General features: G+C 45.0%; 1 protein-coding gene across 1 annotated transcript in view; it reads right to left on the reverse strand.

The window, feature by feature from the left end:
• Positions 1-14,889, reverse strand: part of LOC100374401 (sodium- and chloride-dependent GABA transporter 1-like) — a 45,103-nt gene extending 30,214 nt beyond the window's left edge. Inside the window, exon 1 of the mRNA XM_085496713.1 lies at positions 14,226-14,889. Coding sequence (XP_085352839.1) covers positions 14,226-14,583 — 358 coding nt within the window. The 5' untranslated portion in view covers positions 14,584-14,889. The remainder of the gene's footprint in view (positions 1-14,225) is intronic.
• Positions 14,890-16,676: the final 1,787 nt, after the last annotated feature.

The raw sequence follows: 16,676 nt of genomic DNA on the forward strand, positions 1-16,676 counted from the left end.
TATTATCATGAACGTACACGTGTCCACCGGGGAATTGATTTAATAGTGGCATTGCGTAGTTTGGGAATACTTCCAACTTTCAGGTGTGCCCATAACACCATAGCTGGTACTGTTAGGCGTATTTTATTCGTAATCTCGTAACTCGGAATCGTCTTTATGGACGTTGTCACGATCCAAATTTCGAGCATTTATGAAGCGAAATGAAATTTCAGTTGAATGAAGCCTTCATAAATAAATGCGCCGAATACTTGCCAAAGACACGTTGTTTGCGCGTCTTGTGTAAGCGTAGAAATGTTCTGCATAATTAAGTATGATCATATCCATTCTGTCAACCTCCTCCATCCCTGTATTTACTGAGAATCGTCAAATGCAGGGCTCTGATAGTTTTACTATGTTTTTAGATATATATATATTGAATAATGCTCAAAATATTGACAAATTTAACATGAAATGCGACTGAGAACGAGGTCAGGTATGCTTCTATATTTGTTTTAGCAGAAACAAAACATGACGGAATTCTTGATTCATAGTTCATCGCTTGTACGCCCATCGTGTGTTTGGAGAATTAGTTATTAAGTCGATAAATTATGGTATTTGCTTTAGACGCGGCGATGTCACCACAATAGTTGTTTCCATTCATGAAACGTGCTCACCTCTTTCCCGCTCTTTATAATTAGTTTTCATATGGTGCACGCCATGTCGATTGGTCAGAATGGGGTCACGTGGGATTTCTACCGCTGAATCACTAGATTGCTTTGATTACACACAGTCCCTTTATCACAGCTGATAATAATAATAATAATATCTTCATCACACCGTAATAAATATTATCATATTTTAATAATAGACTATATGTTCTCAATTTTGGGTCTGATATGATTACATAACTGTCTTTAGCCTAGCCAGACAATGAGCATTATAGTTGAGTAATATTGAGAGAAACTTAAAGGACAGTGGTCGTCGCGCTGCGTCTTTTTCCATATGCGATAACGTACACAACGCGTGTAAAAACATTGTTTACTTACATGAAATTCAAACATACATGTACGTTGCACGACAACCAAAGCTTACGTCGATTAGATATTATTTCGATGTTTTGGGTTCAAACTAAGTTACAGCATGCTTTCACCTTTAGGTTCACACATTTTAGGGTGTGTCGTAGTATGAATGCGATCTATTCATCTTCCACCGTAAAAGAACACCGATTGAGAGTAGTATTTACTAAATCAATATAAGTTACAACTCCAAGTTTTGAAACAAACTAAACATTTGCGCAGACTACCTAAGCGACCAGTAAAACAACCGAGTCGCCTAACTGTATGGGTATTATATATTATGGCGTATTAACCACAATAACCAATATTTACACTGACTATCTGCATACCGGTAATTATTATCATGTATGATTTAGTTCGCAACGCACGTGGGTGGCGATAACGCTGTTGTCTAGGCTGAGTATAGTAGTCATCATTCCAGGGCATAACAGATGTTGCCGTCTCCGGATAATTATGTTGGAAGTAAAATACTAGTACACTACGCGAGTGAGCCTACAATGCGTGTGTGCCATGAATTGCAATTTTATAAATTGTACACAACAAACTAAAGAAAAGAAACACCGCATCCTAGAGGCTGGTCGTTACGGGTATAAGTCATCAGCCAGTGGTAGGAGTATGGTGAGCAGCATTTTTCAAGCCAGCATGTGTCCCTTCGACATAAAGTAGTCAGTACATAAATGAATCTGTTGCAGTATGTTTTTCTCGCTGTTTACAAGAATTATTTATATGAAAATTTTGCTGACTTGCTAAAAGTTTCGCACTCAATTTTGCTCACCACTTATGCAACTTCTCATTGGCCATTGCTCCATTAAAACATCGATATTCATCAAAGCAAAAGCAGACAGACGTTGCCGTAAAGCCATGTAGACGAAGCTTATTTTAGTTTATTTTTTTAGAAATATAACCTGTGTTGTGGTAATTGTTCGTGGGAATGCATCCATATGATAACGTTACCAACTCATGTACCCAAACTCAACTCCCGAGACCTGGTGGCGGTTCACTGTGCGCATGCGCTATTTTAGCACATTCGGTGGATACTGCGAGTTGAAATAGAGTACGAAAATACCAGAAATGTGAAACCATCTCATTACATAGTGTAATAATAAATTTGGCACACGCTGGTTCCCCACTTAGTAGGTTTCTGGCGTCAATGTGCGAACAGCTGTCTTTAAACGTGGGCACCTCAAACCCTACACACTTCCAAATAAAAAACAAAAAATACTGCAGGCGGTACAGTATGGCGTCTTACATAAGTTGTCGCCACAATAACCAAGTTATATTTCTAAATTAAGATGAACTTAGTGCCCAAGGAGACGGAAGTCCAGTTTCAAGCGTGATGTACGACAGACAGACGACTAATTATACCAATATGCCCACTATGATGCCATGCAGAACACTAACCAAGAAATCATGACACAGGTCGAGGGTGAATGTTATCAGCCGGTTTTACTCCCAAGTAAGACCTTGACATTATGAACAAAACCGACCGGACCTGGCCTGTTGTACAATGAAATCAACTACACGGTGATTCGTGTTAACGACTGGCTGAAAACTGGGATTGGAAACTAGACAAACAATCAGCTGGTTCAAGTATATACTGTAGAATATGTTCTAGCTTCTCTCACTAGTACTGATTTTGTAGTTTGAATATATCTATGACATTCTTCACATTCGTGTGCGGCATTTAGGTTAGAGATAGTTAAAAGGAGGTCTTTGCCCGCTGTTACATGAATTAAACCGTCAGAGAAAGATTGAATGAGCTATCAGCTGTCACCGCCCACTCCAAATATGGAGAGAAATTCATACATTCTCATCGTGTGTGGAATGTATAAATTAGGCAGCATTTGGTAGTTTATTGAAAGAAGAATTTAAAGTTTAATATTTAAAAAAAAATGATCAATATTAACTACATACGTTGTGACGATAGGATAGCCACGACTGTGTAAATGTTACGAGATATATGTTTATTACATTTCCTGTAATAAATGTAAATAAAACACGTGAAAGTATAGGGAGTACTAATTCCAGAGTAGAGATACACGATGCAACCATACCAACATGAAAGGAGGATGTGCTCATAGTAGTCGACGTCATGTCCGTACTTTAACTGAATGATAATGTTGATATATTGTCAGTAGATAATATATGGTAATCGTTGTCTTTAGCAACAGTTAAAAATTAGCTTGGCGTTTCGGGCAATTGCTCATATAGTACGGATATAGTACGGGTCTGGCGCTGGAGCCGTCCACAATATGGCGTAGATCTGACAATGTAGTCATGTCCGATATGGTACGGGTCTGACGCTGGAGCCATCCACAATATGGCGAAGATCTGACAATGTAGTCATGTCCGATATGATACGGGTCGGACGCTGGAGCCATCCACAATATGGCGTAGATCTGACAATGTAGTCATGTCCGATATGGTGCGGGTCTGACGCTGGAGCCATCCACAATATGGCAAAGATCTGACAATGTAGTCATGTCCGATATGGTACGGGTCTGACGCTGGAGCCATCCACGATATGGCGTAGATCTGACAATGTAGTCATGTCCGATATGGTACGGTTCTGACGCTGGAGCCATCCACGATATGGCGTAGATCTGACAGTGTAGTCATGTCCGATATGGTACGGGTCTGACAGGTGGAGTCATGTCCGATATGGTACAGGTCTGACAGGTGGAGACATGCCCGATATGATACGGGTATGGCAGATGGATTCATGTCCAATATGGTACGGGTCTGACAGGTGGAGGAATGTCCGATATAGTAAAGGTCCGAAAGGTGGAGACATGTCCGATATGATACGGGTCTGATGGGCGGAGTCATGTCCGAAATGGTACGGGTATGACAGGTGGAGTCATGTCCGATATGGTACGGGTCTGACAGGTGGAACATGTCCGATATGGTACGGGTCTGACAGGTGGAGTCATGTCCGATATGGTACAGGTCTGAAAGGTGGAGACATGTCCGATATGATACGGGTATGACAGGTGGAGTCATGTCCGATATGCTATGGGTCTGATGGGCGGAGTCATGTGCGAAATGGTACGGGTATGACAGGTGGAGTCATGTCCATTATGGTACGGGTCTGATGGGCGGAGTCATGTGCGAAATGGTTCGGTCTGAAAGGTGGAGACATGTCCGATATGATACGGGTTTGACAGGTGGAGGCATGTCTAATACAGTACGGGTCTGACAGGTGGAATCATGTCCGATATGGTACGGGTCTGACAGATGGAGTCATGTCCGATAGGGTACGGGTCTGACAGGTGGAGGCATGTCCGATATAGTACAGTTCTGAAAGGTGGAGACATGTCCGATATGATACGGGTCTGACAGGTGCAGTCATGTCCGATATGGTACGGGTCTGACAGGTGGAGTCATGTCCGATATGGTACAGGTCTGAAAGGTGGAGACATGTCCGATATGGTACAGGTCTGAAAGGTGAAACATGTCCGATATGGTACGGGTCTGACAGGTGGAGTCATGTCCGATATGGTACGGGTCTGACAGATGGAGTAATGTCCGATATGATACAGTTCTGATGGATGGAGTCATGTCCGATATGGTACGGGTCTGAAAGGTGGAGTCATGTCCGATATGGTACGGGTCTGACAAATGGAGTAATGTCCGATATGATACAGTTCTGATGGATGGAGTCATGTCAGATATGGTACGGGTCTGACAGGTGGAGTCATGTCCGATATGATACGGGTCTGATGGGCGGAGTCATGTCCGATATAGTACAGGTCTGACAGGTGGAGACATGTCCGATATGGTACGGGTCTGACAGATGGAGTAATGTCCGATATAATACAGTTCTGATGGATAGAGTCATGTCCGATATGGTACGGGTCTGACAGGTGGAGTCATGTCCGATATGATACGGGTCGGACGCTGGAGCCATCCACAATATGGCGTAGATCTGACAATGTAGTCATGTCCGATATGGTACGGGTCTGACGCTGGAGCCATCCACAATATGGCGAAGATCTGACAATGTAGTCATGTCCGATATGGTACGGGTCTGACGCTGGAGCCATCCACGATATGGCGTAGATCTGACAATGTAGTCATGTCCGATATGGTACGGTTCTGACGCTGGAGCCATCCACGATATGGCGTAGATCTGACAGTGTAGTCATGTCCGATATGGTACGGGTCTGACAGGTGGAGTCATGTCCGATATGGTACAGGTCTGACAGGAGGAGACATGCTCGATATGATACGGGTATGGCAGATGGATTCATGTCCAATATGGTACGGGTCTGACAGGTGGAGGAATGTTCGATATAGTACAGGTCCGAAAGGTGGAGACATGTCCGATATGATACGGGTCTGATGGGCGGAGTCATGTCCGAAATGGTACGGGTATGACAGGTGGAGTCATGTCCGATATGGTACGGGTCTGACAGGTGGAACATGTCCGATATGGTACGGGTCTGACAGGTGGAGTCATGTCCGATATGGTACAGGTCTGAAAGGTGGAGACATGTCCGATATGATACGGGTATGACAGGTGGAGTCATGTCCGATATGCTATGGGTCTGATGGGCGGAGTCATGTGCGAAATGGTACGGGTATGACAGGTGGAGTCATGTCCGATATGGTACGGGTCTTATGGGCGGAGTCATGTGCGAAATGGTTCGGTCTGAAAGGTGGAGACATGTCCGATATGATACGGGTTTGACAGGTGGAGGCATGTCCAATATGGTACGGGTCTGACAGGTGGAATCATGTCCGATATGGTACAGGTCTGATGAGCGGAGTCATGTCCGATATGGTACAGGTCTGAAAGGTGGAGACATGTCCGATATGATACGGGTATGACAGGTGGAGTCATGTCCGATATGCTACGGGTCTGATGGGCGGAGTCATGTGCGAAATGGTACGGGTATGACAGGTGGAGTCATGTCCGATATGGTACGGGTCTGATGGGCGGAGTCATGTGCGAAATGCTTCGGTCTGAAAGGTGGAGACATGTCCGATATGATACGGGTTTGACAGGTGGAGGCATGTCCAATATGGTACGAGTCTGACAGGTGGAATCATGTCCGATATGGTACGGGTCTGACAGATGGAGTCATGTCCGATAGGGTACGGGTCTGACAGGTGGAGGCATGTCCGATATAGTACAGTTCTGAAAGGTGGAGACATGTCCGATATGATACGGGTCTGACAGGTGCAGTCATGTCCGATATGGTACGGGTCTGACAGGTGGAGTCATGTCCGATATGGTACAGGTCTGAAAGGTGGAGACATGTCCGATATGGTACAGGTCTGAAAGGTGAAACATGTCCGATATGGTACGGGTCTGACAGGTGGAGTCATGTCCGATATGGTACGGGTCTGACAGATGGAGTAATGTCCGATATGATACAGTTCTGATGGATGGAGTCATGTCCGATATGGTACGGGTCTGAAAGATGGAGTCATGTCCGATATGGTACGGGTCTGACAAATGGAGTAATGTCCGATATGATACAGTTCTGATGGATGGAGTCATGTCAGATATGGTACGGGTCTGACAGGTGGAGACATGTCCGATATGATACGGGTCTGATGGGCGGAGTCATGTCCGATATAGTACAGGTCTGACAGGTGGAGACATGTCCGATATGGTACGGGTCTGACAGATGGAGTAATGTCCGATATGGTACAGTTCTGATGGATGGAGGCATGCCCGATATGGTACGGGTCTGACAGGTGGAGGCATGTCCGATATGGTACAGGTCTGACAGGTGGAGGCATGTCCGATATGGTACGGGTCTGACAGGTGGAGGCATGTCCGATATGGTACGGCTCTGACAGGTGGAGGCATGTCCGATATGGTACGGGTCTGACAGGTGGAGGCATGTCCGATATGGTACGGGTCTGACAGGTGGAGGCATGCCCGATATGGTACGGGTCTGACAGGTGGAGTCATGTCCGATATGCTATGGGTCTGATGGGCGGAGTCATGTGCGAAATGGTACGGGTATGACAGGTGGAGTCATGTCCGATATGGTACGGGTCTGATGGGCGGAGTCATGTGCGAAATGCTTCGGTCTGAAAGGTGGAGACATGTCCGATATGATACGGGTTTGACAGGTGGAGGCATGTCCAATATGGTACGGGTCTGACAGGTGGAATCATGTCCGATATGGTACGGGTCTGACAGATGGAGTCATGTCCGATAGGGTACGGGTCTGACAGGTGGAGGCATGTCCGATATAGTACAGTTCTGAAAGGTGGAGACATGTCCGATATGATACGGGTCTGACAGGTGCAGTCATGTTCGATATGGTACGGGTCTGACAGGTGGAGACATGTCCGATATGGTACAGGTCTGAAAGGTGGAGACATGTCCGATATGGTACAGGTCTGAAAGGTGAAACATGTCCGATATGGTACGGGTCTGACAGGTTGAGTCATGTCCGATATGGTACGGGTCTGACAGATGGAGTAATGTCCGATATGATACAGTTCTGATGGATGGAGTCATGTCCGATATGGTACGGGTCTGAAAGATGGAGTCATGTCCGATATGGTACGGGTCTGACAAATGGAGTAATGTCCGATATGATACAGTTCTGATGGATGGAGTCATGTCAGATATGGTACGGGTCTGACAGGTGGAGTCATGTCCGATATGATACGGGTCTGATGGGCGGAGTCATGTCCGATATAGTACAGGTCTGACAGGTGGAGACATGTCCGATATGATACAGTTCTGATGGATGGAGTCATGTCCGATATGGTACGGGTCTGAAAGATGGAGTCATGTCCGATATGGTACGGGTCTGACAAATGGAGTAATGTCCGATATGATACAGTTCTGATGGATGGAGTCATGTCAGATATGGTACGGGTCTGACAGGTGGAGTCATGTCCGATATGATACGGGTCTGATGGGCGGAGTCATGTCCGATATAGTACAGGTCTGACAGGTGGAGACATGTCCGATATGGTACGGGTCTGACAGATGGAGTAATGTCCGATATGATACAGTTCTGATGGATGGAGTCATGTCCGATATGGTACGGGTCTGACAGGTGGAGTCATGTCCGCTATGGTACAGGTCTGATGAGCGGAGTCATGTCCGATATGGTACAGGTCTGAAAGGTAGAGACATGTCCGATATGGTACGGGTCTGACAAGTGGAGTCATGTCCGATATGGTACGGGTCTGACAGGTGGAGTCATATCCGATATGGTACGGGTCTGACAGATGGAGTAATGTCCGATATGATACAGTTCTGATGGATAGAGTCATGTCCGATATGGTACGGGTCTGACAGGTGGAGTCATGTCCGATATGATACGGGTCTGATGGGCGGAGTCATGTCCGATATAGTACAGGTCTGACAGGTGGAGACATGTCCGATATGGTACGGGTCTGACAGATGGAGTAATGTCCGATATGATACAGTTCTGATGATTGGAGTCATGTCCGATATGGTACGGGTCTGACAGGTGGAGTCATGTCTGATATGGTACGGGTCTGACAGGTGGAGTCATGTCCGATATGGTACAGGTCTGAAAGGTGGAGACATGTCCGATATGGTATGGGTCTGACAGGTAGAGTCGTGTCTGATATGGTACAGGTCTGAAAGGTGGAGACATGTCCGATATGATACGGGTCTGACAGGTGGAGGCATGCCCGATATGGTACGGGTCTGACAGGTGGAGGCATGTCCGATATGGTACAGGTCTGACAGGTGGAGGCATGTCCGATATGGTACGGGTCTGACAGGTGGAGGCATGTCCGATATGGTACGGGTCTGACAGGTGGAGGCATGTCCGATATGGTACGGGTCTGACAGGTGGAGGCATGTCCGATATGGTATGGGTCTGACAGGTGGAGGCATGCCCGATATGGTACGGGTCTGACAGGTGGAGACATGCCCGATATGATACGGGTATGACAGGTGGATTCATGTCCAATATGGTACGGGTCTGACAGGTGGAGGAATGTCCGATATAGTACAGGTCCGAAAGGTGGAGACATGTCCGATATGATACGGGTATGATGGGCGGAGTCATGTCCGAAATGGTACGGGTATGACAGGTGGAGGCATGTCCGATATGGTACGGGTCTGACAGGTGGAGGAATGTCCGATATAGTACAGGTCCGAAAGGTGAAGACATGTCCGATATGATACGGGTCTGATGGGCGGAGTCATGTCCGAAATGGTACGGGTATGCCTGGTGGAGTCATGTCCGATATGGTACGGGTCTGACAGGTGGAGGCATGTCCAATATGGTACGGGTCTGACAGGTGGAGGAATGTCCGATATAGTACAGGTCCGAAAGGTGGAGACATGTCCGACATGATACGGGTCTGATGGGCGGAGTCATGTCCGATATGGTACGGGTCTGACAGGTGGAGGCTTGTCCGATATGGTACAGGTCTGATGAGCGGAGTCATGTCCGATATGGTACAGGTCTGAAAGGTAGAGACATGTCCGATATGGTACGGGTCTGACAGGTGGAGTCATGTCCGATATGGTACGGGTCTGACAGGTGGAGTCATGTCCGATATCGTACGGGTCTGACAGGTGGAGTCATGTCCGATATGGTACGGGTCTGAAAGGTGGAGTCATGTCCGATATGGTACGGGTCTGACAGATGGAGTAATGTCCGATATGATACAGTTCTGATGGATGGAGTCATGTCCAATATGGTACGGGTCTGACAGGTGGAGTCATGTCCGATATGATACGGGTCTGATGGGCGGAGTCATGTCCGATATAGTACAGGTCTGACAGGTGGAGACATGTCCGATATGGTACGGGTCTGACAGATGGAGTAATGTCCGATATGATACAGTTCTGATGGACGGAGTCATGTCCGATATGGTACGGGTCTGACAGGTGGAGTCATGTCTGATATGGTACGGGTCTGACAGGTGGAATCATGTCCAATATGGTACAGGTCTGAAAGGTGGAGACATGTCCGATATGGTATGGGTCTGACAGGTGGAGTCGTGTCTGATATGGTACAGGTCTGAAAGGTGGAGACATGTCCGATATGGTACGGGTCTGACAGGTGGAGTCATGTCCGATATGGTACGGGTCTGACAGGTGGAGTCATGTCCGATATGATAAGGGTCTGACAGGTGGAGGCATGCCCGATATGGTACGGGTCTGACAGGTGGAGGCATGTCCGATATGGTACGGGTCTGACAGGTGGAGGCATGTCCGATATGGTACGGGTCTGACAGGTGGAGGCATGTCCGATATGGTACGGGTCTGACAGGTGGAGGCATGTCCGATATGGTACGGGTCTGACTGGTGGAGGCATGCCCGATATGGTACGGGTCTGACAGGTGGAGACATGCCCGATATGATACGGGTATGACAGGTGGATTCATGTCCAATATGGTACGGGTCTGACAGGTGGAGGAATGTCCGATATAGTACAGGTCCGAAAGGTGGAGACATGTCCGATATGATACGGGTATGATGGGCGGAGTCATGTCCGAAATGGTACGGGTATGACAGGTGGAGGCATGTCCGATATGGTACGGGTCTGACAGGTGGAGGAATGTCCGATATAGTACAGGTCCGAAAGGTGAAGACATGTCCGATATGATACGGGTCTGATGGGCGGAGTCATGTCCGAAATGGTACGGGTATGACAGGTGGAGTCATGTCCGATATGGTACGGGTCTGACAGGTGGAGGCATGTCCAATATGGTACGGGTCTGACAGGTGGAGGAATGTCCGATATAGTACAGGGCCGAAAGGTGGAGACATGTCCGATATGATACGGGTCTGATGGGCGGAGTCATGTCCGATATGGTACGGGTCTGACAGGTGGAGGCTTGTCCGATATGATACGGGTATGACAGGTGGATTCATGTCCAATATGGTACGGGTCTGACAGGTGGAGGAATGTCCGATATAGTACAGGTCCGAAAGTTGGAGACATGTCCGATATGATACGGGTCTGATGGGCGGAGTCATGTCCGAAATGGTACGGGTATGACAGGTGGAGGCATGTCCAATATGATACAGTTCTGATGGATGGAGTCATGTCCGATATGGTACGGATCTGACAGGTGGAGTCATGTCCGATATGGTACAGGTCTGACAGGTGGAGACATGCCCGATATGATACGGGTATGACAGGTGGATTCATGTCCAATATGGTACGGGTCTGACAGGTGGAGGAATGTCCGATATAGTACAGGTCCGAAAGGTGGAGACATGTCCGATATGATACGGGTCTGATGGGCGGAGTCATGTCCGAAATGGTACGGGTATGACAGGTGGAGTCATGTCCGATATGGTACGGGTCTGACAGGTGGAGTCATGTCCGATATGGTACGGGTCTGACAGGTGGAGTCATGTCCGATATGGTACGGGTCTGCAGGTGGAGTCATGTCCGATATGGTACGGGTCTGACAGGTGGAGTCATGTCCGATATGATACGGGTCTTACAGGTGGAGTCATGTCCGCTATGGTACGGGTCTGACAGGTGGAGTCATGTCCGATATGATGCGGTTTTGATTGGTGGAGTCATGTCCGATATGATGCGGTTTTGATTGGTGGAGTCATGTCTGACTGATATGATACGGTTCTGACCGGTGGAGTCATGTCCGATATGATACGTATCTGAGGATGGAATCGCATACAGAATCGTATGGCTCTGGCGTCATCCCGAACGTTACGGTTCTGAGGGGTGGAGTCACCATCAATACGGTACGGGTCTAACAGTGGAGTCACCCCTGGTATGTTATGGGCAGACTGAGAGTCACGTCTGATCTGCCACATATATAGCACGGATCTGACAGTGAAGTTATCCCGACATGATGATAGGAACCTGACGGTGGAGTCACCCAGGCATTTGTGTTGAAGACACGTGGTCGGTTAAAATCTGTGTCACGACCCAATTTTCTGCATGCAGTTTATATTGTATAAACTGATGAGTTAATAAATAATAAGTGTATAAATAAATAAAGTCGCCCCCGTTTCCCCTCCCCAATTTTACAAATAAAATCAACAATGTATATACGTGAACATAAAGTGTGAATTTTAATAGAAGGGTAAGCAGAATTTGATTTCACTGCTTGCTCAAGGTCATACCGTCTTTCACCACGTGGCCGGGAGACAGTAAATCACCGTGGCATATGGTAAAGTATCCCACGCTAGTAGCAATGTGCACGTTTTCTGTCTAAGTCGACGTAACCGTAGGTCATTTTCAATGTCGTACCGTAGCCCGTTTACACTCATGACACGAGTTCAAATATAGGGCCTGAAAACCGTGATGCATTTAGAATCCTGAATTTTCGTCTACATAGTCTGAATATTTATTGAACCACGCTTCAACTATAATAAACACATACTATAAATGTATACTATTGTATAACACCAATAAATACTACGATGTACGCCCCATAGTAACTTATTCACAACTACGGTGTTTTTATGTGTAGCTGCCAAAGCATAGTTTCTGCTCAACAGCAGGGTAAATATACGCCATGCGTTGCCAAAACCTAGAAATATATTGGAATCGTGCCAAGGTACGACTCGTAAAAAGATTCTCAAATTCGCAAAGCATGGACAGGTGCCAACACGTTTCTATAACATGAAAATCGTCACCAAGCTTACGTAAAATACGAAACGTGAAATTAAATTGTCAATAAATACTGGCCGATATATGGATGTCCCACATAGTTGAGGATAACCTATTTTAAGGGTAAAACATTTCAAGCACAACTGAGTGACCCATTAACGACCGACCGTGTTGTTGTATATCCGTACGTATCAGATCTATACGTCATATTTGCGAGAGGCCCGGTAGTATCCAATTTCATACCAGATACCAGACAGGCCAAATAAATGTCAGAGCAGTTCGAGATTTAGGTTTCAATCTGGGCGGGAAATACAGCTATAAACTGGCGCGTTTAAAGCACATGGGTATATTATGTTAATGTTTGTTGTTCATGGTTTGAAAACGTGACTAGTAGATCACGTGACCTTTCCAGTATTTAGGGTTTGCATGCTATCCGTGTAATGTTGATAATTCGCATGGGTATGCAAATGTCACGTGACATCCTTATGAATCCACGCCGCTGTAAGACACGATATAGACATGTTTGCAATTTACATCTATAACTGGTTGATATTTATAGCAATATAATGCCATGGTCTTTGTTAACATGACGGGTAGTTTGTTTTTTTACAAAGTACTAGTATGTGGTGATACTACATCTAGTCATATTCATCTCATAACCAAATGAGAACACTTGGGGACGTGTACTTAACCCTTACCGTACCGCAGTTTATTGCATACCGATGTTGACATTGAAAGTTATTTAGAATTTCCTGAAAACTCCATGACACATCCAAAATTGATATTAGCAAACACGACAATAGAAATGTAATTTGGGGTAAATGTCCTTGATGAATTCCTGAATGGCGATTCTTAACACAACTTATGTCATTCCATTCAGCCTCGTGACACTCAGTCATAATAAATACCGACATACCGAGGTGCCGGCCGGCATCTAGGCTCTGACGCTAGCGCTCCACACAAACAAGAATCCAGTAAAGTAAAAATATAGTTAATATAAAAGTATTTCATAATTATCCACTCACGTTGGTTACCATCTACTTCGTGTGAGCGTGTGTGTGTGTGTGTGTGGGGGGGGGGGGGGGGGCTGAGACAGATAGAGTTAGTGATCATGACACAGAATGTAAACATAGGAAACGCATGGCAGCAACCCAGTCACGTGGTTTGAAGAACAATTTTATTTATGTGAATACGAAAACGAAATATCAATTGAAGTTCCTCCTGGCCTCCCTGATAAAATACTTGAAGTTATTAACATCATTACGGTTAATTAAATGAATACTTCTTTTTTCTTAAACAGTTCTGTTAGTGGTACAGGGGTATATGTAAACATGACACTACATGACGCAGAATTATGCAATTGCACCATATCGGGGGTTATGACATTTTAATTAATACACGTTGAAATATTCAATTTCCGCAGTTTTTATTTGACTTTTACTGACACGTTGAAATGATCACACTGCAGGGAACTATGACCTCGATAATTGCTCTTCCTAGGTAGCAACTGTTCAACCGATTTGTTGGGATTGATTGATTTTATTACACACGATATTGAGATGTCATAATCGTAGTTTTCTTAGTTATAATAGCCTTCATCACTTACCTCCCCCGTTTTTGTAGCAGAGATATGGAAAGCGCCAAACATTGCCAAGCCCAACTGCATATCCAATACATGCTAAAACAAAGTCTGTTTTGGAAGCCCAACCTTCTCCCCTAACATCTGTAACTGATTCGCTATCCTCAACTTCTTTCTCCTTTTCCTTCTTCTTAGTCTCGTCGGGATCATAATCTGTATTGTTTAGTGTCAGTTGCAATGATTCTGGGCCGTTTAGACCAGTTTTGACGTCGCCATCTGCTTGTTTCTTGTATTCGTCGTCGTCGTCCTCCTCCATGATGTCTTTCATGTTAGCCAGTTCGACGTAGGTCCCGCGCACGTTTTGCTTGTCCATGTTTTTGCTCATAACGGTGTAGGCCGGGTAAGTGACGATAACGTACAGTTTATACAGTAGCTAGAGTGTTATGACAACCCTTTACCAATATTCAAAACAGACTTAGATGCTGTGACTTGGTGTGTTTTTGCACATGTACGCTCAGACTCACGTGAATACACACACAGACCAGTTTGTCACTTAGATGAATGATGGATCTATGCGAACGTATTTAAATGATCTGCCTTGTTAAAGAGAACCGCGAACTGAAAACGCTTTCTATTGGTTTGCATGAACTACTCTCGTGTAGGGAGGAAGTTTTCATGGCAGAGCAGTGCCACCCTATGAGGGGGTGCCAAGGTTAAAGCTATGCCAGATATTAGTGTAAAACCCTTTGGTGGCCCTCGATGTAGTACAATGTAAATAACTCACTATGCCAAAATAACGATTAATATTAACGAGTTTTATTTTACATTGACAGTAACGAGCCGGGTTGATCATAATATTATTTTGAACCATGGACATATCATGTTCGGAGGTATACCTGTACTGTCGTGTAAATGATGGGAAATTAACGTCAATAATCGAGCTTCGCAATCGCAAATCTAGCAGGTGAAACCACATAAACTAAGAAGAAAGAAACACATGGAATATTACTAGAAATTAATATCGTGAAACCATCATATCCGCGGAAGGTCATGTTGACAATATTTACTGCGTAATTGCGCACGCGCAAGTTATATTATTAAAGGAGTCGTCAGTACTCGAACTCATTGACACGCACGAAACCACGAGTTTGATTCGCTGTCAGTGCTATTGGATATAATAATATAGTAATGTTCCCCCACGTCACAGGCCAATGCGCAGATTGTTCCCACGTCACAGGCCAATGCGCCGAATTGTCAACAGAAGCGAAATACACGCCAGGGGTTGTTTGTAGAAAGATATATATCGGTCTGGAAAAGAGTATTGCCATTAAAAGGGTCAAAAGATAATATGCAGATGCTGAAATAGCTCTTGAAAACCACTTTCTAACTATTTCAGGCCTTTATTATGGTTCAAGCCTGAGACTGAAAGAGCCCCTGAATTCTCCGAGTATATGCTATGATGAGTATTTATTAATGTTTATAACGTTTCAGGAAACGTATTTGTGAATATATAATTGCGTATTACTATAGACGTTACGGTGTAACCAATCTTTGAATGAATGTGTTTGCCCGGACAAAGGAGTCACCACATGTGACTCTTGGGAAGATAAGTGAAACAATATCCCCTCAATTAACAATTATCAGTAAAGCTATTGTTGAAAAAAGGGCGAGGGGACGGACTTAATATATATCGGACAGTTTCAGTAATTTGCCCTATGCTAGTACAGTGGTAATAAAAATATTCTTGCGTGGGAACCCCTTCGTGTCCACTTCAAACTCACTCATGCTCGTTGAACTTTGCCCTTATGAATATGCTAAATTCGTCACTATGATTTATTCCTATTCGATATACAAAAAAAGTCAAATTTATTTATTTTCGGAATATTCAACAGATGCGCAACAAAACCATGACAACGTTGATCTAGTGGTTTATCATCACTAAATCCGACATTCGCCGTGACTGAATTTCTACCACGGCAAACTACAATACAATACAAAATATGAAAATAAAACGTTACAAAATCATTGGTTTCTATCCATTACCATCGCCATTTGCAGCTGCCATGTTTGAACACGCAGTCAATGCAGTTTAACTGTGCAATATCGTGCCAATTAACAATTAATGGGTAAAATTGCGCATGCGCGTACATTATCGTGTAGTGGCCAATTTATTATATTAACCATTTTAAAATGATAGTAACTAAATACTTGGCAAGCGAGGTGAATGTCACCTAATTATAATTGGTTAGGTTGTTTATTAAATGCATTTTTTATGTTCAAATTACAGGCTTAAAGGGCGGTGGTAGTCGCGCTGCGCATGTGCGACATTTGTGTTGATAAACATTGATTTTCCCACAATCAAATGGAAATCACAAGTATGAGGTTTGACCTTGGCGCTACTTGCACCGCCAGTGACTCCTTTGATACCTTTCAATCACCTAAAACATAGCTAATTAAAGATTGGTAACGTCTCACACA

This window comes from Saccoglossus kowalevskii, chromosome 3, assembly GCF_978046115.1.
Source record: "Saccoglossus kowalevskii chromosome 3, keSacKowa6.1, whole genome shotgun sequence".
NCBI classification, from domain to species: domain Eukaryota; kingdom Metazoa; phylum Hemichordata; class Enteropneusta; family Harrimaniidae; genus Saccoglossus; species Saccoglossus kowalevskii.